Source organism: Salvelinus namaycush, chromosome 26 (assembly GCF_016432855.1).
Source record: "Salvelinus namaycush isolate Seneca chromosome 26, SaNama_1.0, whole genome shotgun sequence".
Taxonomy (NCBI): Eukaryota; Metazoa; Chordata; class Actinopteri; order Salmoniformes; family Salmonidae; genus Salvelinus; species Salvelinus namaycush.
Window position 1 is genome coordinate 24,257,506 of NC_052332.1, and position 25,840 is coordinate 24,283,345.

Consider the following 25,840-nt stretch of genomic DNA (forward strand, 5'->3'; position numbering starts at 1 on the left):
TACGTTGCTTGGCCTGAGTTCCAACCATCCAGTCATTACTGGGGTTTAGGGATGGAGAGAGCCGGCCAGATAGTCAGACACTGGATGACTCATCCCTACTCATGGGGATCTAGTTATTTTGTGATTGTTGAAAGCGATACGGAGAGGTTGGATAAGTTAGTAGGCATTGTAAGGGGGTTTGTGCAATCTGCAGGTGCTGAGTTAGGCAGTTTGTTTCTGTAAGAGGCTTGGGGAAGGAAGTGGGTAGGGTAGTTCCTATTGTCAAAGCACTCTATTAGTGGCTTATGCTGTAAGTTGAGGATTAAGTTAAAAGGTTTAGTGAAGTTCTGTAGTAGTTGAATTGAAAGAAGAAGATATCCACCGTTGTTTTAAAATATGGGAGACGTCTCCCAACTCTCTGTAGCAGTGCTCTTGTCACCGTCAAGGATCTGTCAGAGACATGATTAGACCTTAAAAATGGCAGCTCTGCTCCGCTCCAAATTAAGAGAGAGACTGTCAAAAGCGTCAGAGGGGTTTGGCGCTGCCCGTCATGCCAATGCCCTACTTTGAAAAAGGAGAGAGAGAAATCTGTGCCACGCACGGTGCCATCCTCTAGGCAAGATGACTTTGGACTCGTTCCTGGATGAAGCGATCTGTGTCAGGTGCCCATTATGCCATCTAATGAACGTGCCCTTCATATCCTCACTGGCCCAAATGAACACACTTTCTGCCTAAGAGAACTCTTCTAAGCAATATATTAGAATCACTATCTTTCATTAGTGTACAATAATTAAACTATAATTATGACTTACTGGGTAGACTCGTGTATTCTTCAAAATATTGCCCTGGCTTTACACTTCATGTATTACTTTCCTATTAATATATGCATTTTACATCTGCCCCCTATGGTGGCAAATGGGTCACCCACTGAATTGTTTAATACTGTAGTAATTATTTGATATCTGACTCTGTTAGCATGGCTTACTCCTCCTTAGTGGGAAAGGCCCAATGTGCTAATAAACTGGTCCTTAGAGTCCAAAGCATATTGGTCTATGATGAACTGTGTTGATATTGTGTACCCTTTGCAGGAACCCTACAATAGAATACAGTATATGCTTGTAATAAAACCGTAAGAGTGAGAATAATGGTGGTGATGTAATGTTGTGTGCAGGTTGCTGATCTACGGCCAGTACTGCAGCCACATGGAGACCGCTCAGAAGACACTGGATGAGCTCATCACCACGCGGGAGGATGTCAAGATGAAAGTAGAGGTACACTAACCACACACACACACATATACCATCACCCTCCATCACCATCACCCACCATATACAATCACCATCACCCACCATCACCACCCAGCTGATATCTGCCTAACATTGGAGCAAAGTTGCTTCAAAACCAGCCTTGGTGTTTTGAATCATTCCATTTTACAATGATAGTTTGGCTTCCATCTAAAGCTACTATACTGTAATAGGACAAACAGCAGTGTCCTGCAAGATCTGATAAACCTGGAATCCCCTGCTGGATCAAATCATGGCCCACTGCCGGCCCAGCCATGCTGCTGGGTTGCACAATTCCGAGTTTTTATCTCTGACCCAGTTCCCAACTAGTGTCAGTAGAAGACAGGTCCCTAGGTCCGGCCCTGAGGCCTGGGGATGTCCTCCTAACACAGTGAAACTCACGCAGAGATCTACAGCACAGTACTGTACTAACTCCCCTCTGTCACTGAGGGACAAGTACCTCCCGGTCAGCCCTAACCACACTAATACATCCTTACCACGGCTGATTGCAGCTGACTGTCTGGAAATAAAACCAAAGGCCACTGGAAGGCTTTGAGAGTGTCCGAGAGAGGACACAGAAAACTTCAACTAGTAACTTCTCTGTAGAAAAACGAAACAAAACCAAAATCAGAAGTGACAATAGGAGAAGGGTAGTTACTAGTGATAGAAGGCTAGCTCTGTGGTGAAGTGGGGGATTAGGGTACATTAGATTAGGGTGTAGGATAGGGGGAAAGCCTGATATTGGGTCTGGGAGCTGTTGACATAATGGAGATATTATCACCCTGTTATCTGACATATAGAAGGAGGGCTTTGGAATTGATTCTCCCTGCTCAGCCTCACTCTCGGAGCATTCACACACACACATGCATGCGCACACACACAGACACAAATACATGCACGCACGCACACACCCACACACACATAGACACACACATGCAAGCACTCACACATGCACGCTTACACACACACACACACACACACACACACACACACACACACACACACACACACACACACACACACACACACACACACACACACACACACACGCCCACATACACATACACACACACACACACACTGACAACAATGTGGCTTTTAAAGTGGATTAGAATCAGAGTTATCCCCTCAGGAGAGAGAGAGACATCAGGCCTGATAATCCCAGTGAACAATGAACGTCTCTTTCTGTAGAGCAGAGGAAAGCATTCAGTATCTACTGGGTTACGATGGCTCATGGTCTGACTCAATGCATTATAATGCAGCTGTATGGCTCGTTGTTTATCTTTTCAGTAGCAAGGACGTTGTTATGGCTATTATTCAGAGAGAGGGAGGAATGTGTTTTTCTTTCTTATACAGTGGAGGAATGTCCGTATCAGTCTGAATGGCTTGGTGTAGTTGTTGTCTAAGTGGTAGGGGCTAGGGACACACAGCTGTTGGTACTGTTGTTGGAATGCACAATTTTATTTGACGCCCCAAGTTTTCTGAGCAAAAATATTATCTTCTTGCGGTCAATTTGCGGTATAGAAATGTTTGTATTGTGTTCCGGCCCCCTGACCACCCATTCAAGAAAAGAATCAGCCTGCGGCTGAATCTAGTGGATGATCCCTGGTATACACAGTTCCATGTTCTGATACATTGTAGGAATGCATTATATACTGAACAAAAATATAAATGCAAAATGTAAAGTGTTGGTCCATATTTCATGAGCTGAAATAAAAGATCCCAGAAATGTTCCATACACACAAAAAGCATATTTCTCTCAAATTTTGTTTACATCCCTGTTAGTGAGCATTTCTCCTTTGCCAAGACAATCCATCCACCTGACAGGTGAGGCATATCAAGAAGCTGAATAAACAGCATGATCATTAAACAGGTGCACCTCGTGCTGGGGACAATAAAAGGCCACTCTAAAATGTGCAGTTTTGTCACACAACACAATAACTCAGTAAAATCATTGAAATTGTAGCATGTTGTGTTTATATTTTTGTTCAGTGTAGTATATGTATTGTGAAAAGTTCTGTTGTTGTTTTGGTAGGAGTGCACTATGAAGGTGCAGGAAGGGAAGTTCAAGCTCCAGGACCTGTTGGTAGTGCCCATGCAGAGAGTACTAAAGTACCATCTCCTTCTCAAGGTAAGTACATCTTGTGGTAACCCTTAGGCATTAACGTCGATGGAAATAATGTGACACATTCACATAATTCTTCAGCACCATCACTCTTCACAAAAGAGGACATTCTTTCAGACAATTAGAAAATCCTGAGTATTTCTTGGTATAGAGGTTGAGTGTGCTAGGTTTGTTAAGGCTGAATCTCATGTGGCCACTCAGTGTACATCCTGGTGTCCCTCCATTTCCCCTCGACCCTGGTCCTCTTCAAGCCCATCACAGGAGGCTGCTGAGGGGAGGACGGCTCATAATAATGTCCGGAACAGAGAAAATGGAATGGCATCAAACACCTGCACACCAAGTGTTTGATGTATTTGATACCATTCCACTAATTCTGCTTCAGACATTACCACAATCCACTTCTCCTCAATTAAGGTGCCACCAACCTCCAGTGATGTCCACAGACATGGTTTAAACATACACACAGTGTGGCCACTCCAGTCCACACAAACAACCAATGGAGCCTTGTTTCCGGGAACTCTCCCTTAGTAGTCATGCTAGTACAGTAGTCATGTATAAAACAAGCTGGCCAGGCTGCCTGATTCAAAACATGATTAATTAACCAGGCCAGGTCAATAATGAATGAGGTGGGGCTAGCTGATGACGTGGGTATGAAGAGAGTAGACGTGAGCGGAGCGTATGGCAGGTGATGATGGGGGGACTGCAGTGTGTGGTTTGTTTTTCATCTCAGACTGGGCTGACTGGCTGACTGGCTGGCTGGCTGGCTGACTGACTGACTGACTGACTGACTGACTGGCTGACTGGCTGGCTGGCTGAATGGCTGACTGACTAACTGGCTAACTGACTGACTGACTGACTGGCTGACTGGCTGGCTGACTGACTGGCTGACTGGCTAACTGACTGACTGGCTGGCTGGCTGACTGGCTGAATGGCTGACTGACTAACTGGCTAACTGACTGACTGACTGACTGGCTGGCTGGCTGACTGGCAGGAGATTCAGAGAAGAGAAACTGTGTTCAAATCAGCCGTGCTCTAATCACATTACATGCAGGCCCATTTCACTCCTTCCCATAGCTTTGTGGTTAAGGATTAATATGCCGTGGTCCCAGGGCGTTCAACTGACAGGCTGTGTGTGTGTGTGTGTGTGTGTGTGTGTGTGTGTGTGTGTGTGTGTGTGCGTGTGCGTGTAAGCAGTACACAGCTTATACTGTAGCAAATCATTCTGTCTTTAATGACATGGCCAGCAAGCCTAAACTAGCCAACACACACATACCATGTACTGTATAACTCACTCCCATATTATCTTCCCACACTTACCCTTTCTCTAGAAAACTGCTGAAGCATGCATAAAGTCCACCTGAAAGTGTCAGTTATAACATCACATACTCTATATTAGCATTTCCCAACTCCGGTCCTCCAGTACCCCCAACAGCACCTGATTCAACTTGTCAACTAATCATCAAGCCCTCAATGAGTTGAATCAGGTGTGTTTGTCTGGGGCTACAACAAAACTGTGTGCTGTTGGGGGTACTGGAGGACCAGAGTTGGGACCCCCTGCATTATATGCACAGATGTTCCACTAGTACAGTACCTCTGAGAGGCAGGGAGAATATATGTGGACTGGCTCTAAATAACCCTCATTGTTTGCTGTAGCGTCCATATTTTTAGAAGACGCACAGATTTTCTCATAAAGTATTCACTGTTTTTACACAGAAAAACATATTTTGTGGTGACGGAGTTTAGTGAGGGTTCATATGAGTTATATGAGTGTAACTGGGAGGTTTTCTGTTTCTCTCCCTGGTGTGGTGTTGTCATACTGAGATATGTGAATGTTTGTGTAGAGTGCATAGTAGTGTATTGTGAGTGTGTGTGTAGAGTGTGCGGTAGTGTATTGTGAGTGTGTGTGTATAGAGTGTGTGGTTGTGTATTGTGAGTGTGTGTGTGTAGAGTGTGTGGTAGTATATTGTGAGTGTGTGTGTAGAGTGTGTGCTTAGAGTGTGTGTGTGTAGAGTGTGTGGTAGTGTATTGTGAGTGTGTGTGTAGATTGTGCGGTAGTGTATTGTGAGTGTGTGCGTAGAGTGTGTGTGTGTAGAGTGTGTGGTAGTGTATTGTGAGTGTGTGTGTAGAGTGTGCGGTAGTGTATTGTGAGTGCGTAGAGTGTGTGTGTGTAGAGTGTGTGGTAGTGTATTGTGAGTGTGTGTGGTAGTGTATTGTGAATGTGTGTGTGTGTGTGTGTGTGTAGAGTGTGTGGTAGTGTATTGTGAGTGTGTGTGTAGTGTGTGTGGTAGTGTATTGTCAGTGTGTGTGATATTGTATTGTGAGTGTGTGGTAGTGTATTGTGAGTGTGTGTGTAGTGTGTGTGGTAGTGTATTGTGAGTGTGTGTGTAGTGTGTGTGGTAGTGTATTGTGAATGTGTGTGTGATATTGTATTGTGAGTGTGTGGTAGTGTATTGTGAATGTGTGTGTTGTGTTCTTCACTGATGGAATGTAACTTCCCCTTACAGGAGCTGGTGAGTCATTCAATTGACCGACCTGATAGACAGCAGCTCAAGGAGGCGTTGGAGGCCATGCAGGTGTGTGTGTCACAGGAGGCTGCTGAGGGGAGGATGGTTCATAATAATGTCCGGAACAGAGAAAATGGAATGGCATCAAACACCTGCAAACCAAGTGTTTGATGTATTTGATACCATTCCACTAATTCTGCTTCAGCCATTACCACAATCCACTTCTCCTCAATTAAGGTGCCACCAACCTCCTGTGCTGTGTGTATATGTGTTTGTATGTTTCTGTTTCTGTTTCTCTGTCTGTCTGTCTGTCTGTCTGTCTGTGTGTGTGTGTGTGTGTGTGTGTGTGTGTGTGTGTGTGTGTGTGTGTGTGTTTTTGTTTAACTATCCCTGTGGGTACCAGAAGTCCTCACAAGGATAGTAAAACAAGGAAGATTCGGACAAGTGGGTCCCCATGAGGAAACATGCTATTTTAATCTTTAGGGTTTAGGGTTACAATTAGGGTTAAGGTTGGAATTAAGGTTGGGGGTTACGGTTAGGTTTAGGATTAGGAGTTAGGGTTAGGTATCATTTTAGTCTTAGTCTTAGGGTTAAGTGTGTGTGTGCGTGCGTGCGTGCGTGCGTGCGTGCGTGCTTTCTTTAGGGTATTCCGGGTATGATCATCAACCATTGTGACATTTTTCTATTCATTCAAAAGGGCTGCTTGTGTGCATAGCTATACATTATATTATAGCTTTAATTCAGCTGCCAGGATATAATAGATGTTATTCAGGTGTAAAAACGATGTGTCTCTGAAGGACTTGGCTATGTACATCAATGAAGTGAAGAGAGACAACGAGACCTTGAAGAAGATTAGTGAATTCCAGAACTCCATCGAGAACCTTGTAAGTAACTTGATTGTTGTAAACGACAGCAATTTTCTACAATCAGCACTGATGTTTCAATCAATAAGGAGTGTTGACCCTTTGTACGTTGTCATGTTGGCGATTTAAATCAAATCATATTTTAAGTCAAATTTTATTTGTCACATGGTTCATAAACAACAGGTGTAGACTAACAGTGAAATGCTTGTTTACAGGCCCTTCCCGACAATGCAGAGAGAAAGAATAGAGAAATAATTGAAAAGTAACAATAAATACACAATGAGTAATGATAACTTGGCTATATACACAGGGTACCAGTACCGAGTTGATGTGCAGGGGTACGAGGTAATTTGGGTAGATATGTACATATAACTAGGAATAAAGTGACAGATAATAAACAGTAGCAGCAGCGTATGTGATCAGTCAAAAGAGTGCAAAAAGGGTCAATACAGATAGTCCGGGTAGCTATTGGTTAACTATTTAACTAACTATTGATCAGTCTTATGGCTTGGGGGTAGAAGCTGTTCAGGGTCAAGTTGGTTCCAGACTTGGTGCATCGGTGCCACTTTCCGTGCGGAATCAGAGAGAACAGTCTATGACTTGGGTTACAGTCTTTGACACTTTATTGAGATTCTCAAATATGTTTTTACTGTCAAATATTTATTGAGCAACAGAGAGTGATTGCCCATCCCCCTGGCCCCGACACACTCCTTCTCCCCAATTTCGTGATATCCAATTCGTAGTTACAGTCTTGTCCCATCGCTACAACTCTCGTTCGGACTCGGGAGAGGCGAAGGTCAAGAGCCATGCGTCCTCCGAAACACGACCCCGCCAAGCCGCACTGCTTCTTGACACACTGCTCGCATAACCCGGGAAGCCAGCCGCACCAATGTGTCGGAGGAAACCCTGAATAAATGGCGACCGTGTCAGTGTGCATTCGCCCGGCCTGCCACAGGAGTCGCTAGAGCGCGATGGGACAAGGACATCTTGGCCGAACAAACCTTCCCCTAACCCGGACGACACTGGGCCAATTGTGCCGTCTTATGGGTCTTCCGGTAGCGGCTGGCTGCGACACAGCCCGGGATCGAACCTGTTTCTGTAGTGATGCCTCAAGCACTGCAGTGCCGTAGACCACTGCGCCACTTGGGAGGCCTATGTGCAGATAGTTAAAGTACAAAAGGGAAAATAAATAAACATAAATATGGGTTGTATTTACAGTGGTGTTTGTTTACAATGTGTCTCTCTCTCTCTCTGTCTATCTCTCTCTCTGTCTCTCTTTCTCTCAATCTCTCCTCTCTCTGCTTGCTCATCCCTCGCTTCCACTTGTCGCACTCATCTGCAATTATCATGTCTCTCATAAATAATTTATTCTTCCAGAGTGTGAGCAGAGTATCTTTTTAAGTCTCAACGAATCCCAAACTAAAATGTTCCGTACAAGGCAGTGTTTAGTCTAACAGCAGATGGCTTTTATTGGCCTAGATATGTGCTTTAGATGAAGCCTCAGAGACAGCCACAGGCTGCTATTTTAGATGTACTGCCTGTCTTGTCAGTCTGTCTGTCCTGTACGTATGCTCATTGTATCACTGACATGAAATCATTGGTGTAGCCAACACACCCTGCAGGGAGCTGTACAGCCACTGGCGAAAGAGTCATGAATGTCATAATGTTATGGTAGCAGAATAAAATGATGACTCACATTTCCCATTTTGACATCTTGATGTTTAATATATCATAAATCAGTTCAGTACCTCGGCCGATGGCAAAATGTATTCATTGAGATTCCACTAGGTTAGATGAATAATTCATACAATTGCGTAAAGTAGACAACAATGTGCTGCTCTTATCCATACCTTCTGTTAGTACCACCACTCATATTCATCACTGAAAAAAACAGCATTGCTACATCTGTTTTTAGACACCTAAATGAATGATATCTATCCAATGATTCTTCAAGAATGTAACTTCCCGATGCTTCATGAGCATTTGTCATACCCCATCATAACCAAAATATCCGCTTGTTTTACTCCTTTGTTTGTGAACAAGGTATATGTAAATAAACACTGTATAATCTCAAAACATGGTTAAAACTATAATTTTGATATCATGGATTGTCATTCCTTATATCTATAGCTTTGTCTATGAATTTGAGAGTGGTTGCATTTGTCAAGCCCCATCCATCGGCTGTTTACCAAATCAGTGGCAGGGTACCCGCTTTTTAATTGTTTGAACTGCAGATTCCCGCTTTAATCCAGGCATGTGTATATGTGACCCAAGCAGCAGGTCAAACTGGAGGAGTATGGCAGACCAAAGATAGATGGAGAGCTCAAGGTGTCCTCCATAGTCAACCGAACAAAACAGGACCGGTGAGTAGTCAAGCTTCACTATCAAATTCAGACTTACTGAATGTGTGCTATGTGATTAACAGCCTTTCTTATGGACAACACATGCGTTCAGAACTCTAACTGATGTTCTACGGTTCCTTTTCCAAGGTACATATTCCTGTTTGATAAAGTGGTCATCGTGTGCAAGCGGAAAGGCTACAGCTATGAACTGAAAGAGATCATTGAGCTGCAGTCATACAAAATGTCTGACGACCCCATGAACAACAGGGACGTGAAGAAGGTAGGCAGCAGCCTTGAGCTGCGATTTCTCCTAACACCCTGCTGAAGAGACACACTCAGTCCAGGTTCTGCAATGTCTTAGCAATCATTTCAAAGGGTGTCCTTGAGGTAGAACTGCGGTGACGGTCACTTCAGATAAGCAGGCTCATGTGTAATGCATTGAAGTGTCAGATCTGTATGCGTTGTGCCGGCCTATGCTCTGAAGAACATGTAAATGCAATGAAGGTCATTTACAATACAGGCCGTGTGCATTTTCCACCAATCTAACCATTCTTTTGAATCTGCATGTGTGGTCGTGTGCATGTGTAACTGGGTCTTCTCTGGTGTGTTTCTCTTTGCATGCATACCAGTCCAGTGGAAAAATGGTAAGCTGAAGCAACCCTTAACTCATCTTCTCATAGCAGCCAGTGTGTGTGTGTGTGTTGGGTGTCATGCTATGATTGCATGTGCACCCACTGGCTATGTGATTCTCTTAACTTTTTGTCAGATGCATTGCCATGAGTGAACACTGTCTCTTGGTTAGCTCCAAAGGGAATGTGTAGGCTATAGAAAGTGCATTTTGTTAGTATACATGATTTTTGGGGGGAATTTGTTACAATCCCCATCGTCTCTCCCCCACCACTCTCTCCATCTACCTCCATATTTCTTTCTCTCTACCATCCTTTCTTCATTCTCCCTCTCTCTCTGCAGTGGTCCTATGGCTTCTACCTGATCCACCTGCAAGGCAAGCAGGGCTTTCAGTTCTTCTGTAAAACAGAGGACACCAAGAGGAAATGGATGGAGCAGTTTGAGATGGCCATGTGGGTACAGTAGTAGGCCTATAGAAGCAGCATGCACTCGAGTGGATCTTTCAGACTAATCAGATCCATTTCATTCAAACTCACTATGTATCATGTATGTTTCCTCCAATCCCAAAGGTCAAACATCAAGCCGGAGAAAGCCACGGCCAATCAGCACAACTTCCAGATGCACACGTTTGAGAAGAACACCAACTGCCGAGCCTGCAAGATGCTGCTGAGGTGAGTCTTGGCACCAGCCGCAGGGCTCCTCCCATGTACCGGGCCTTATCATGCACTTAGTTGACGGATGACAGCACTGTTTTCTAAAGGGATGTTAGTGGTACTTACTGACGCTACACACTTACTTTGATATTCAGTCTTTTGAGCTTGCCAGCCTGTCTAAACTCCCTGAATGACAAATCACTCAGCCTTCGAGTCTTTTTGATTTGACTGACAGCTCGAACACCCACGGAAATACTCTAAAAGCCAACCATTACAGTAGGCCTGCATCTAAGTTGACAATGTGAGTGCAGCTCCAGCGCTATGCTGTGCACTCTTCTGACTTCTACTACAGTGGCTGTCTACACTCTACACTCCATGCAATGTATTGACCCAAAAACGACATAGTAGCAACGCTGACCTAAATTCCCTCCCCGTGCTGTGGAAGGGACCAGTGTGCTGCTACCTCTAGCTGCTAACTGCTAATTTCATTAGTAGCCCCAGTGTTTTAGTCTGATGTATGGTGCTGGCTATTGGACATGACAGCGTATACACTGCAGAGCATACACGTGCCGTATTTTACATAACGTAAAACGTAATCCACTTGATTGTGTGGCCTGAAGAAAAGAGTGGAACGCTTACGGTGGATGTAGTACATTGACTTTATGGCTATTTAGCGGGGGCTTTTATTCACAGCGACAGTCAGTTAACACAAATAGACAGTGTTTGGCCACCCAGGAATCAAACCTGAAGCTTTTGGAACAGTAGTGTACAGTGCATTCGGAAAGTATTCAGAACCCTTGACTTTTTCCACATTTTGTTACATTACAGCCGTATTCTAAAATCGATTCAATTATTAGTTTTTTTCATCAATCTACACACAATACCCCATAATGTCAAAGCAAAAACAAGTTTTTAGAAATGTTTGCAAATTGATTAACACCCCCCCCCCCCCCCCAGATATACCTAATTTACATAAGTATTCAGCCCCTTTTCTATGAGACTCGAAATTGAGCTCAGGTGCATCCTGTTTTCATTGATCATCCTTCAGATGTTTCTACAAATTGACTGGAGTTCACCTGTGGTACATTCAATTGATTGGACAGGATTTGGAAAGGCACACACCTGTCTATATAAGGTCCAACATTTGACACTACATGTCAGAGCAGTTTCTCTGTGGAGATAGGACAACCTTCCAGAAGGACAATCATCTCTGCAGCACTCCACCAATCAGGCCTTTATGGTAGAGTGGCCAGACGGAAGCAACTCCTCAGTAAAGGGCACATGACAACCTGCTTGGAGTTTGCCAAAAGGCATCTAAAGACTCTCAGTCCATGAGAAACATGGTGATGGCAACTCCATGCTGTGGAGATGTTTTTCAGCGGCAGGGACTGGAAGACTCGTCAGGATCGAGGGAAATATGAACGAAGCAAAGTACAGAGAGATCCTTGATGAAAACCTGCTCCAGAGCGCTCAGGACCTCAGACTGGGGTGAAGGTTCACCTTCCAACAGGACAACAACCCTAAGTACACAGCCAAGACAACAACGCAGGAGTGGCTTCGGGAAGTCTCAGAATGTCCTTGAGTGGCCCAGCCAGAGCCCGGACTTGAACCCGATCAAACATCTCTGGAGAGACCTGAAAATAGCTGTGCAGCTACGCTCCCCATGCAACCTGACAGAGCTTAAGAGGATCTGCAGAGAACAATGGGAGAAACTCCCCAAATACAGGTGTGCCAAATTTGTAGCGTCATACCCAAGAAGACTCAAGGCTGTAATCACTGCCAAAGGTGCTTCAACAAAGTGCTGAGTAAAGGGTCTGAATACTTGTAAATGTACCTCTGTAAGAATGGCGCGGAGAAGAAGGCTGACGTTTTACGTGTCCCCAACCGATTGTGTTTTTTTGTTTGTTTGCGTTGTTTGTAACTTATGTTTTTTCTTTTTTTGTACATAATGTTGCTGCTACCGTCTCTTATGACTGAAAAGAACTTCTGGACATCAGGACTGGGATTACTCACCACGGAGTGTCAGAATCCTTTTTTTCCTTTAACGAGTCTGATGAGCCCGACTCTAATGATATACTGCTTTCTCGGGAACAGGCCCAGATCCCCGTTATTTGCGTGAAGAGGAGACGGAGAAAAAGGGGCCAGAGGGCGGGGTGCCTTCTGAGAATTCGTAGGCGATCAAATAAACCCCCACTTCCATTCCATTCTGCTAGCAAACGTACATTCTTTGGAGAATAAAATCGATGACCTACGCGGAAGATTAAACTACCAACCGGACATTCAAAATGGTAATATCTTATGTTTCTCGGAGTCGTGGCTGAACGACGACACTATCAACATACAGCTGGCTGGTTATACGCTGTACCGGTAGGATAGAACAGCGGCTTCTGGTAAGACAAGGGGCGGCGGATTATGTATTTTTGTAAATAACACCTGGTGCACAATATCTAAGGAAGTCTCGAGTTATTGCTCGCCTGAGGTAGAGTATCTCATGATAAGCTGTAGACCACACTATCTACCTAGAGAGTTTTCATCTATATTTTTCATAGCTGTGTACATACCACCACAGACTGAGGCTGGCACTAAGACAGCATTGATTGAGCTGTATTCCGCCATAAGCAAACAAGAAAACACTCATCCAGAGGCGGCGCTCCTAGTGGCCGGGGACTTTATTGCAGGGAAACTTAAATCCATTTTACAACATTTCTATCAGCATGTTAAATGTGCAACCAGAGGGGTTGCACATCGTACTCCACACACAGAGGCGCAGACAAAGATTTCCCTCGCCCTCCATTTTGCAAATATGATCATAATTCTATCCTCCTGATTCCTGCTTACGAGCAAAAATTAAAGTAGGAAGCACCAGTGACTAGATCAATAAAAAAGTGGTCAGATGAAGCAGATGCTAAGCTACAGGACTGTTTTGCTAGCACAGACTGGAATATGTTCCAAGATTCCTCCGATGGCATTTAGGAGCACACCACACCAGTCATTGGCTTCATCAATAAGTGCATCGATGACGTCGTCCCCATGGTGACCGTACGTACATACACCAACACGAAGCCATGGATTACAGGCAACATCCGCACTGAGCTAAAGGCTAGAGCTGCTGCTTTCAAGGAGCTGGACTCCAACCCAGAAGCTTCTAAGAAATCCCGCTATGCCCTCCGACGAACCATCAAACAGGCAAAGTGTCAATACAGGACTAGATCGAATCGTACTACACCGGCTCTGACGCTCGTCGGACGTGGCAGCGCTTGCAAACCATTACAGACTACAAAGGGAAGCACAGCCGAGAGCTGCCCAGTGACATGAGCCTACCAGACGAGCTAAACTACTTCTATGCTCGCTTCGAGGCAAATAACACTGAAACATGCATGAGAGCACCAGCTGTTCCGGAAGAGTGTGTGATCACGCTCTCCGCAGCCGATGCGAGTAAGACGTTTAAACGGGTCAACATTTACAAGGCCACAGGGCCAGACAGATTACCAGGACGTGTACTGCGAGCATGCGCTGACCAACTGGCAAGTGTCTTCACTGACATTTTCAACCTCTCCCTGTCCGAGTCTGTAATACCAACATGTTTTAAGCAGATCCCCATGGTGCCTGTGCCCAAGAACACTAAGGTAACCTGCCTAAATGACTACCGACCCGTAGTACGCACGTCTGTAGCCATGAAGTGCTTTGAAAGGCTGGTCATGGCTGACATCAACACCATTATCCCAGAAACCCAAGATCCACTCCAATTTGCATACCTCCCCAACAGATCCACAAATGATGCAATCTTTATTGCACTCCACACTGGCCTTTCCCAGCTGGACAAAAGGAACACCTATGTGAGAATGCTATTCATTGACTACAGCTCAGCGTTCAACACCATAGTGCCCTCAAAGCTCATCAATAATTCTAAGGACCCTGGGACTAAACACCTCCCTCTGCAACTGGATCCTGGACTTCCTGACAGGCCGCCCCCAGGTGGTAAGGGTAGGTAACAACACATCCGCAACGCTCATCCTCAACACAGGGGCCCCTTAGGGGTGCATGCTCAGTTTCCTCCTGTACTCCCTGTTCACTCATGACTGCACGGCCAGTCACGACTCCAACACAATCATTAAGTTTGCCGATGACACAACAGTGGTAGTAGGCCTGATCACCGACAACAACGAGACAGACTATAGGGAGGAGGTCAGAGACTGGCCATTTGGTGCCAGCACAACAACCTCTCCCTCAAGTGATCAAGACAAAGTAGATGATTGTGGACTACAGGAAAAAGAGGACCGAGCACGCCCCCATTCTCATCGACGGGGCTGCAGTGGAGCAGTTTGAGAGCTTCAAGTTCCTTGGTGTCCACATCACCAACAAACTAACATGGTCCAAGCACACCAAAACAGTTGTGAAAAGGGCACGACAAGACCTATTCCCCCTCAGGAGTTTGAAAAGATTTGGCATGGGTCCTCAGATCCTCAAAAGGTTCTACAGCTGCACCATCGAGAGCATCCTGACTGGTTGCATCACTGCCTGGTATGGCAACTGCTCAGCCTCCTACCGCAAGGCACTGCAGAGGGTAGTGCGAACGGCCCAGTACATCACTGGGGCCAAGCTTCCTGCCATCCAGGACCTCGATACTAAGCGGTGTCAGAGGAAAGCCCAAAAAATTGTCAAAGACTCCAGCCACCCTAGTCATAGACTGTTCTCTCTGCTATCGCACGGCAAGTAGTACTGGAGCACCAAGTCTAGGTCCAAAAGGCTTCTAAACAGCTTCTACCCTCAAGCCATAAGACTCCTGAACATCTAATCAAATGGCTACCCAGACTATTTCCTTCCCCCTCTTTTACACCGCTGCTACTCTCTGTTGTTATCATCTATGCATAGTCACTTTAATAACTCTACCTGTACATATTACCTCAACTAACCGGTGCCACCGCACATTGACTCTGTACCGGTGCCCCCCTGTATACAGTCTCGCTATTGTTGTTTTACTGCTGCTCTTTAATTACTTGTTACTTTTATTTCTTATCCATAGTTTTTTGAACTGCATTGTTGGTTAGGGGCTCGTAAGTAAGCATTTCACTGTAAGGGCTACACCTGTTGTATTCGGCGCATGTGACTAATACAATTTGATTTGATTTGAAATGTGATATTTCAGTTTTTTATAAATTAGCGAAAATGTATTAATACCTGTTTTTGCTTTATCTATATGGGGTATTGTGTGTAGATTGAAGAGGGGGAAAAAACGATTTAATCAATTTTAGAAGAAGGCTGTAACGTAACAAAATGTTGGAAAAGTCAAGGGGTCTGAATACTTTCCAAATGCACAGCATCCCATATGGTGCATGTTGTACAGTATATTTTATTTAGAGTGGTGTTTAGATAAAGACATGTCCTAGCTGGTCAGGAATGATCCTGTGCATGATTGGCTTGTCAGTGTCTGTCTTTTCCTCACCCCTGATCCCCCCCACTGTCTGTGTCTCCAGGGGGATCTTCTACCAGGGGTACTACTGTTCCCGCTGTGGGACTGGAGCTCATAAAGAGTGTCTAGAGTGCATCACCATCTGCAAAATCAGTAGGTTTACTTTACGCTCAACTCCAGTACTATGCATTACAGTGGAACTACACAGGTATAAGAGCAACTTCATGTGAAGTGTTACAGACAAGTCTCCCTAGATACAGACTGTCCAATGGGACATGAATAAATACTGAGTTGTAACATTTTGTTGACCGACTGCTCTTTCTCTTCCTTTCTCTTTCTCTCTCATTTTTTCAGATCCACTCGACACGGTGAGTGTTTCACCCCCCCGCTTCTTAGACATTCAGCTTCATCACCCTTTGAAAAATGCAATCTATTGTTTCATGAAGAAGTTCTCATATTGCTGTTTTATTGATAAATGATTGATACATCTGTTTGGTTGTGTAGCATCATAACGCTATAACTCCACTGTGGAGCTCCCTTATCTTGACCCTGTTATGTGTTGATCCTTCCTTTTTCAGGACCCTGGACTACCGTCATCAGGTAGGAATGCTGTGTATACAGGAATTCACGTAGCACAGTGTAATGTTACTCAGTCAGAAATCAAAACAATGTACAGCAGACTTCGATAAAGATTGCTATCAAGCTGTCAAACTAACTTGAAGTTGTTTGGAAGGTGGATTAGAGCTACAGCTCTCTGCTTCCATCTAGTGGAAGACTACAATGCAAGCGCTGATTAAGTAGACTAATACAAGCGATGGAAGTGTTGAGATGTATATGGAGAATTCTGTATAGTCTTCATAGCCCATTGGAAGAGTGTTTAGTTTATCTTACAGTATGCATTTTATCCTGGCTTTAGGCCCTAAGATGGTGGCAGTAAGGAACTATCATGGGACGCCTGTTCCTCCGGGGAAGACTCCACTCTCCTTTCAGACAGGGGACTTCATCGAGCTGCTGAAGGGGGAACCTGACACCACCTGGTGGGAGGTAAAATCACTCCCTCCCCCCTATAAATAGTGACTATAGGTTATCACCTAACATACACATTCTGAGGAACATTCATATCATTCTCCTATATCTATCCATAGCAGCAGAGTTGTTGTATATCAACACCTAGTGTCTCTCTCCCAGGGAAAGCTTATCCAAACCCAGAAGAGTGGCTTCTTTCCTAACAACTGTGTAAAGCCTTGTTTGGACCCCAAGGTAAAATACCCCTCAAACATACACATTAATTCACTCACTAATGATTCTACTCTATTTATGAACTCTCTAATGCTGATTTAGTTGTTGTCACCACAGCCTTTGTTCCAGTCCTTCCCCAGCCGGCAGCCCTCAAGGGAAACAGACTACTATGGATACCCCTGGTACGACCCTTCACCTTGGATACATCATACATGTTTCAAAAGTCCTCATTTTGAAATGATGATTCAGTGTAGTTTGAAAGTACTATCTTCTCATTTCTCTGCAGTAAATAAATTGTATTACTGTGGTATTATTATGTTAGGACAGTGCATTACTATGTTAGGACAGTGCATTACTATGTTAGGACAGTGCATTACTATGTTAAGACAGGGCATTACTATGTTAATACAGGGCATTACTATGTTAAGACAGTGTATTACTATGGTAAGACAGTGTATTACTATGTTAAGACAGTGTATTACTACGTTAAGACAGTGTATTATTATGGTAAGACAGGGCATTACTATGTTAGGACAGTGCATTACTATGTTAAGACAGGGCATTACTATGTTAATACAGGGCATTACTATGTTAAGACAGTGTATTACTATGGTAAGACAGTGTATTACTATGTTAAGACAGTGTATTACTATGGTAAGACAGTGTATTACTATGTTAAGACAGTGTATTACTACGTTAAGACAGTGTATTACTATGTTAGGATGGTGTATTACTATGTGTATCTGTAGTCCTTCAAGGACCTGTGTTCCCCCTCAATGTCCCGTCAGGTTTGCTGGCAACATGGAGCGGACACAGGCTGACAACCTGTTGAAGTCCCACAGCAGTGGAACATACCTGATCAGAGAGAGGACTGCTGAGGCAGAGAGGTTCGCCATCAGCATCAAGTGAGTGTTGTTTACCATTTGCCCTAGGAAAGGTACATAACAGGAGACTTCTCTGTATCTCTAACATTATCAAACCTCCATTCCTTTGCGTACTTTATAGTGCAAGTCACTTTATTGAATGACTCAATCTTTGTAGTGTACAGTCGTGGCCAAAAGTTTTGAGAATGACACAAATATAAATTTTCACAAAGTCTGCTGCTTCAGTGTCTTTAGATATTTTTGTCAGATGTTACTATGGAATACTGAAGTATAATTACAAGCATTTCATAAGTGTCAAAGGCTTTTATTGACAATTACATGAACTTGATGCAAAGAGTCAATATTTGCAGTGTTGACTCTTCTTTTTCAAGACCTCTGCAATCCGCCCTGGCTTGCTGTCATGTTAACTTCTGGGCCACATCCTGACTGATGGCAGCCCATTCTTGCATAATCAATGCTTGGAGTTTGTCAGAATTTGTGGGTTTTTGTTTGTCCACCCGCCTCTTGAGGATTGACCACAAGTTCTCAATGGGATTAAGGTCTGGGGAGTTACCTGGCCATGGACCCAAAATATCGATGTTTTGTTCCCCGAGCCACTTAGTTATCACTTTTGCCTTACGGCAAGGTGCTCCATCATGCTGGAAAGGGCATTGTTTGTCACCAAACTGTTCCTGGATGGTTGGGAGAAGTTGCTCTCGGAGGATGTGTTGGTACCATTCTTTATTCATGGCTGTGTTCTTAGGCAAAATTGTTAATGAGCCCACTCCCTTGGCTGAGAAGCAACCCCACACATGAATGGTCTCAGGATGCTTTACTGTTGGCATGACACAGGACTGATGGTAGCGCTCACCTTGTCTTCTCCGGACAAGCTTTTTCCCGGATGCCTCAAACAATCGGAAAGGGGATTCATCAGAGAAAATTACTTTACCCCAGTCCTCAGCAGTCCAATCCCTGTACCTTTTGCAGAATATCAGTCTGTCCCTGATGCTTTTCCTGGAGAGAAGTGGCTTCTTTGCTGCCCTTCTTGACATCAGGCCACCCTCCAAAAGTCTTCGCCTCACTGTGCGTGCAGATGCACTCACACCTGCCTGCTGCTATTCCTGAGCAAGCTCTGTACTGGTGGTGCCCCGATCCTGCAGCTGAATCAACTTTAGGAGACGGTCCTGGCGCTTGCTGGACTTTCTTGGGCGCACTGAAGCCTTCTTCACAACAATTGAACCACTCTCCTTGAAGTTCTTGATGATCCGATAAATGGTTGATTTAGGTGCAATCTTAATGGCAGCAATATCCTTGCCTGTGAAGCACTTTTTGTGCAAAGCAATGATGACGGCACGTGTTTCCTTGCAGGTAACCATGATTGACAGAGGAAGCACAATGATTCCAAGCACCACCCTCCTTTTGAAGCTTCCAGTCTGTTATTCGAACCCAATCAGCATGACAGAGTGATCTACAGCCTTGTCCTCATCAACACTCACACCTATGTTAACGAGAGAATCACTGACATGATGTCAGCTGGTCCTTTTGTGGCAGGGCTGAAATGAAGTGGAAATGTTTCTTGGGGAATCAGTTCATTTGCATGGCAAAGAGGGACTTTGATCACTCTTCATAACATTCTGGAGTATATGCAAATTGCCATCATACAAACTGAGGTAGCAGATTGAAAATTAATATTTGTGTCATTCTCAATACTTTTGGCCACCACTGTACAATGCCAGGAAGTTGTCATACAGTTTGGGATGCCTTTAGAGTTAGATCATGCCCACTCAGTCCGTTCCCTGTGATTCCTCTCTAGTCACTGCAGTACTTTTGTTTCCGACAGGTTCAATGATGAAGTGAAGCACATTAAAGTCATTGAGAAAGACAGCTGGATCCACATCACTGAGGCTAAGAAGTTTGAGAGTCTACTGGTAATATAGCTTTCATCAATCAGTCACATAATGTCCCCTTACTACTTCTAATGCTTATATGATTAATGAAGGACCCTATTGCTTCTTTCTCTTGTGTTCTGTCTGACAGGAGTTGGTGGAGTACTATCAGTCTCATTCGCTGAAGGAGAGTTTCAAGCTGCTAGATACAACATTACGATATCCCTACAAATCTAAAGAACGGGGGCCGGCGTCGCGGGCCAGCACCCGCTCTCCAGGTGAGCCCATCCCTGGTGAGCCTTCCTCCTCCCTCTTCCTCTACTCTCTGACAATACGACATCCCTATTCAGAGTTAGTGCGTGCATTCTACGGAGTGTGCAGGGCTATAGGCACAGAGTTAACTGACAGGGACAGGCTGCCGGTTTGTTTCTCCTCCCGCCTCTCTCCTCCCAGAACAGGAGACACCAAGCCAGGCCAGTCACCCTGCAGGGCTTGGTCCCTCCCAGAGTCACCACTTCCCCTGACCTAACCAACCCGCCAAAGAGAGAGTGAGGGGGGGGAGGCTGGGTTGGGGCTCCTGGCAGCTGTCTCAGGCCCTGAGCTGGCTGGCTGGCCAGCTGAATAGGCTCTGTTGAACACTCTTCATCATTAGATGTGTAATAAATGATTTGGCTCTGCTCTCTGGTCTGGCCAGCCTCCCACATAGTCTTTCTCCCTCTCCAGCCAGGTCCATCTGGCACAAACAACACATTTTTTCCCCTCCATTTTTCTGGTCAGTGTGTGGAAATGGATGGAGAGATGAATGGGAACGTGTTGTGTGTGTGTGTGTGGGTTGGAGGGGTTGGAAGGGGTGTACTTCAGGGCAGAGGATAGGGGCTGGCTGGCCAGGAGCAGGATTCAGCGCCCCTGGTGTCTTGGACATTTGTCAAGGTCGTTTTTTTAGTGTGTGAGGCATGGGTATAAAATGGAGTATTGTTTTTCTCCCTCTTGATTTAGGCAATTTTTTCCCATGGGGGCTATCTGTCCAAAGCCTGGTGTGTTGGCCACCTTGATCTCTGGCCAGCTATTGCACGCTCCCTAATGAATTTCCTTTCTCTCTCTCTCTCTCTTTCTCTCTTTCTTGTTATCTCTTCCACTGCCTGTCTCAGCAGCCATTGGTGCTTCCTACAACTTCTCCTTCCTCAGTCCTCAGGGTCTAAACTTCTCCTCTCAGAGCTCAGCCCCCTTCTGGTCAGGTACTCTCTCCTCCCTTTTCTTCAGCTCTTGTTCTTCTTCGCTCTTTCCTCTAGCAAGCCACCTCTCTCTTTTCACATCCCTTTTCATCCCGTACTCTTTCATAGCTGCTGTCATAGGTTCTCATCTCTGTTGTCATGTGTCATCACTGTACATTACATTGTTTGGAGCATATAGGATGTGCGACTTTATCTTTTTATGTCATCACTGTGCCATCATTGAGTAGAGCATTGAATGAACTGGTTTCTTTAGAAAGTCAAATTGAATCAAGGTGTAGAATCCATCTCCTCCGTATCACTCATGCACCATCCTCTCCTCCAACCCTAATCTCCACTACTGTCTGTTAATGTTGTGCACTCTCCCACGATCTTTATCTGTGGGCCACCAATGTGTCTGGTCTCTCTGCACTGTTATCCCATGGACTCGCTCTGATGTCATTGCTGCAGTATTCACGCCGAGGGTGGTCAGCACAGCGGTGGCCAGATACAACTTTGCAGCACGGGATATGAGAGAGCTGTCTCTCAGAGAAGGGGACATCGTCAAGATCTACAGCAAGATTGGAGGAGACCAGGGGTGGTGGAAGGGAGAGGCCAATGGCAGGGTGAGAGAGAACGAATATAGGAGGGGCTTAAGAGATGTTATTCATGATATTACAATGTTCTTACTATAGCAATTACTGTGTAATTACACAGGTATGAGAGAATCTTAATGTACAGTGTTTCCGCAAAGTGAAGTCTACAATGTTGTCTAATCTAGCATTTGCCTCACTGAAATCTAGAAGGCTTTTCTTTAGGCTACAGTATTAGATTTTTGCCAAGTTTCTGATCTCATTGTTGACGTTTCAGATTGGATGGTTTCCCTCAACGTACGTTGACGAAGAAGGAGTTCAGTGAGGCTCTGATGTCACCACGGCCCCAGTCCAATCACACCACACCTCGCTCCACAGTCCTCAGAGAGGACTAGTTGGTTTCCAGGGAAACACTATGTGGAATACTTTTTGCTGGAGACTGATTTTGCAGTGAACAACGTTTCTACTCCGGTTTTCTTCCTACTTGTATGCATCGGCTTTGCTTATGTTGTTTTTTGTAAGATCTTGTCCTGTTTGATCTCTGTGAGGAAGTCTGTCTGCCTCTTGTTGTTCTGAAGAGGCTGACATGGACTGTGAAAAATTGTAGAGAGGCCCAACATACAGTACATACAGATACTGGGAACCTATAGTTTTATTACATAGATAGACTCCTCCTTTGTTGCAGGTCTATGGGAGGGGCTAATATAATGTATAGATAATTTATTTAACAGAGATCCTAACAATTATTGTGTGTTGTTGAGATTAGCAACAAAGCAGACAAAAAGAAAAAGAACAAGACACAGGTTTGTGTCTTTTTGCTGGAAGATTTTGCCTTAGTTGTCATGGCGATGCCTTGAAGGCTTACAGGAGAGATGGAAGGAGAAATGGCCTTGCACACACACACACTCACACTTGCCCTTGCCTTTGAAGTGTGGTCAATGCTCACAGGATTCGCCAGTCATGGTCCATGGACTATCTGCAGCTTACAGTTGAGCTCTACCAATCTATCCTCTACTGCAGAGTGGACTATGGATGGAGAAGAAGAGAGAAGGGGGCGATGGAACATTTGGGATTGCTCCAGTCATCAACACTCTATGTGAATGGTGCAAGAAGGGAGTTAGTTCATTAATTCGTCCCCCTTGCCGACTGAAGATAGACAGTGGCACTCAGAAACATTGCACTGGAGTCGGGGTATTAACTGTTCCTGTCGCAGCCAAAAAACACAGCGACCCACAGAAAGGTGTAATGTTAGGTAGAATGGGTGTACAGATAGAAGGTTCACATCAGTCTCAGCACTTTACGTCTATGGGATCTCCTCACAATCAACAGGATGCAAAAAGGGAAACGTTAAGTCAGTCCAACAGCCACTTAATGCACTGAAAATCTATCTTGGTGTTCAATGTTTTTGTTGTTTTATTTTAACAAGACCAAATTTACTTGCTGAAAACTGGACCAACCTGAATTATTTTAAAGCCAAATGCAACCTCTTTTTATTAATGTCCGCATGAACTTTAACCTAGATATTTGTATTATCAGTTTGTTTGTACCTTGCCTTATTTTACAAATGGACACATGGTACAGGGACTTCAGCAAGTTTACAATTTAAATCAACTTTTGTTGCTTTGGTGACTGGCGAAGTAATATGGCAGCTCCATGAATTACGCAGAATCAAAAAGTCAACATCATACTATGATGATCTACCTGCACATAATATGAAGGTGTCACAATATGGACATATGGTATGCAGTCATACATTTTCTAGCTCCAAGGGAAAACAGTGCAGCCACACTGGATCATTGACTGAATGACCACATCCATTTAATTAGAAGATAGAGATACAGATGGCTGCCATATTCCCTGGTCCCATCCCAGATCAGTTGCCAAGTAGGCTACCCACAATAATTTACTGACCAGAAGGATTCAAACAGTGATGTTGGCTGACAAACTAAGACTGATGTGGTGGAAGAGGAAAGAGTACTGTAAGTTTCTGACCATATGTGACAGTGTGTATTCCAAAGGCCCACTACTCCCAAATACAACTCCTGCCATCTAGGATTGAAGGAGTTCATTTTGAGGGGAGTACTTGTTAGCTAAGGGGGGGGGGGGATTACTTAGTCGCTGTTTGTGTAGTGGAGAAAACCCATTGCATGTGGTAATAGATATTTCGACTCCTGTCAGTACATCCTCAAAAAATTACTTAATCGTGTACATTTTTTTGAACGGTCGAGTATTTCCAAAATGAGGTCTATCATGAAATAAATATTTCTCTTTTTGCCTAAATTTGATGTTTCTGTTGTTTTATGAGCTAAATAATATTTTATTGTTATTATTTTTTTAACAAAGCCTTGTCAAATACCTAATACAATACCTAATATGTCCAGATGTCATTTGGAACTTTGAGAAATCAGAGGGAAATGTGATGGCTTATAGGCGCCATCTTGTGGACATCTGATGACACAACAACATGAGGAGCAGCTGTTAGCATATTGAACGTGAGAATACAACATCTGGGCTGGCTTCGCATGACTACTTTGCCCCACTTCTTCAGGTGGTAAGTCTGTACACTGTTTCACATGGCCTATTTAATGACCTTGGATGACGAATGAAGTAGTTTTTTTACACTCCCTTGTAATGCAGTGTGTGTGTCACTTAGAAGCTTCGATGACTGATTACAGAGTAGGGACATTTATGTGTGCCCCACACACACACACACACACACACACACACACACACACACACACACACACACACACACACATACATAATAAAGTGCTGCTATAAGGACAAAACGTTCAAGTATTAAACTAGTGCACATTTCCAGAAAATGAAGACCTTAACACAGTTACAAACTGATTTCAGACTTCAGAACTCTGATAGGTTGATATCCTGATGCCTAAAGGATATCATCATTGAGTCTAAAGGTACATAACATCAGAGTGCAACCCCCCCACCCCCCAAAAAAAAAAAATCAACATAGCAGAGTAATAAGTCCTTAGCTGTTTTAGTTATGATAAGGTAAAGTAATACAAATCTCATTAAGGTAATATTCTGCTAAATGGTATATTTCATTAGTTGAACATGGAAATGACTGGAAATTGTAGACTGTGGCTTTGATATTTGATGACTTAAACTAATTTTGAGATGAAATAACTCTGTGTTCTGCTTCTTTAGTAGTATTTGCTTATTATCCTATTCCAAAGCAACATCTATCAACAGTATGAATTTCTAATTATGTCTCGGGGTCTTTCAGGAATTATTTTTCTAATATGATTAAAACCCACTGATGATGTACCTTTTCAGTCACAATAGGGAATGTGCTCTCTTTGTTCACAGTACATGTATCTCATTCACCCTGTTAAACAAATAATAGTCATAATTTTCTCTCCGATCAAACTGCATAGCCGTATCTGCTGTCATATTTGACAGGTGTATATTCAGTGCTGGTGGATGGGATGTGTGTGTGCCCAGCTGGCTGTAGGCTACCCCAGGGTGGAGGCTTGTGCCCTGGCCGGGTATCGGCTCTGTGGCCGGCTTTCTGGGGCTGGGACATCCTCCCTGCGGGAAGAAGAAGAGGTGCCAGGGGGGTGAGGGGGCAAGATGAAACAGCAGTATGGCCACAGAACCATCTACATTCGTAGTGTGAAAACAGTATGTTCTTCCATACCTGATATTGCATCACACTTGTAGATGAGAAGCCAGATAAGTATCGCCATAATGAGGATGAGCAGTAGAAACCACATCAAAGTACCCATTATCAGTCCTGATAGGAGCTAGGGAGACAGAGGAAGAAGCACCAGGTGAAGGAACTTTTTCACTTTTTTTGTGGTTTGAAGTGAGTGAATGACTGACTGAGTGACTGACTAAGTGATTGAGTGACGGAGTGAGAGTGAGTGACTGACGAGAGTGAGTGACTGACTGACGACAGTGAGTGAGTGACTGACTGACTGACGACAGTGAGTGAGTGACTGACGACAGTGATTGAGTGAGTGAGTGACGACAGTGAGTGACTGACTGACTGACGACAGTGACTGACTGACTGACGACAGTGACTGACTGACTGACTGACGACAGTGAGTGAGTGACTGATTGACTGACGACAGTGAGTGAGTGACTGATTGCCTGACGACAGTGAGTGAATGAGTGACTGACTGACGACAGTGAGTGAGTGACTGACTGACGACAGTGAGTGACTGACTGACGAGAGTGAGTGATTGACTGACTGACGACAGTGAGTGAGTGAGTCAGTGACTGACTGACTGATGACA

The 25,840-nt window shown here is 44.3% G+C and overlaps 1 protein-coding gene across 1 annotated transcript in view; it reads left to right on the plus strand.

The window, feature by feature from the left end:
- LOC120021010 (guanine nucleotide exchange factor VAV2-like) overlaps positions 1-23,840 on the plus strand; it is a 54,754-nt gene extending 30,914 nt beyond the window's left edge. The window contains exons 8-26 of the mRNA XM_038964670.1: positions 1,151-1,250; positions 3,298-3,393; positions 5,892-5,960; positions 6,689-6,775; positions 9,032-9,117; positions 9,244-9,376; positions 10,066-10,175; positions 10,293-10,394; positions 15,851-15,939; positions 16,141-16,154; positions 16,365-16,386; positions 16,703-16,830; positions 16,975-17,046; positions 17,143-17,207; positions 17,814-17,930; positions 19,729-19,816; positions 19,926-20,052; positions 21,454-21,608; positions 21,853-23,840. Coding sequence (XP_038820598.1) covers positions 1,151-1,250; positions 3,298-3,393; positions 5,892-5,960; positions 6,689-6,775; positions 9,032-9,117; positions 9,244-9,376; positions 10,066-10,175; positions 10,293-10,394; positions 15,851-15,939; positions 16,141-16,154; positions 16,365-16,386; positions 16,703-16,830; positions 16,975-17,046; positions 17,143-17,207; positions 17,814-17,930; positions 19,729-19,816; positions 19,926-20,052; positions 21,454-21,608; positions 21,853-21,900 — 1,708 coding nt within the window. The 3' untranslated portion in view covers positions 21,901-23,840. The remainder of the gene's footprint in view (positions 1-1,150; positions 1,251-3,297; positions 3,394-5,891; positions 5,961-6,688; positions 6,776-9,031; positions 9,118-9,243; positions 9,377-10,065; positions 10,176-10,292; positions 10,395-15,850; positions 15,940-16,140; positions 16,155-16,364; positions 16,387-16,702; positions 16,831-16,974; positions 17,047-17,142; positions 17,208-17,813; positions 17,931-19,728; positions 19,817-19,925; positions 20,053-21,453; positions 21,609-21,852) is intronic.
- The last annotated feature ends 2,000 nt before the right edge of the window (positions 23,841-25,840 follow it).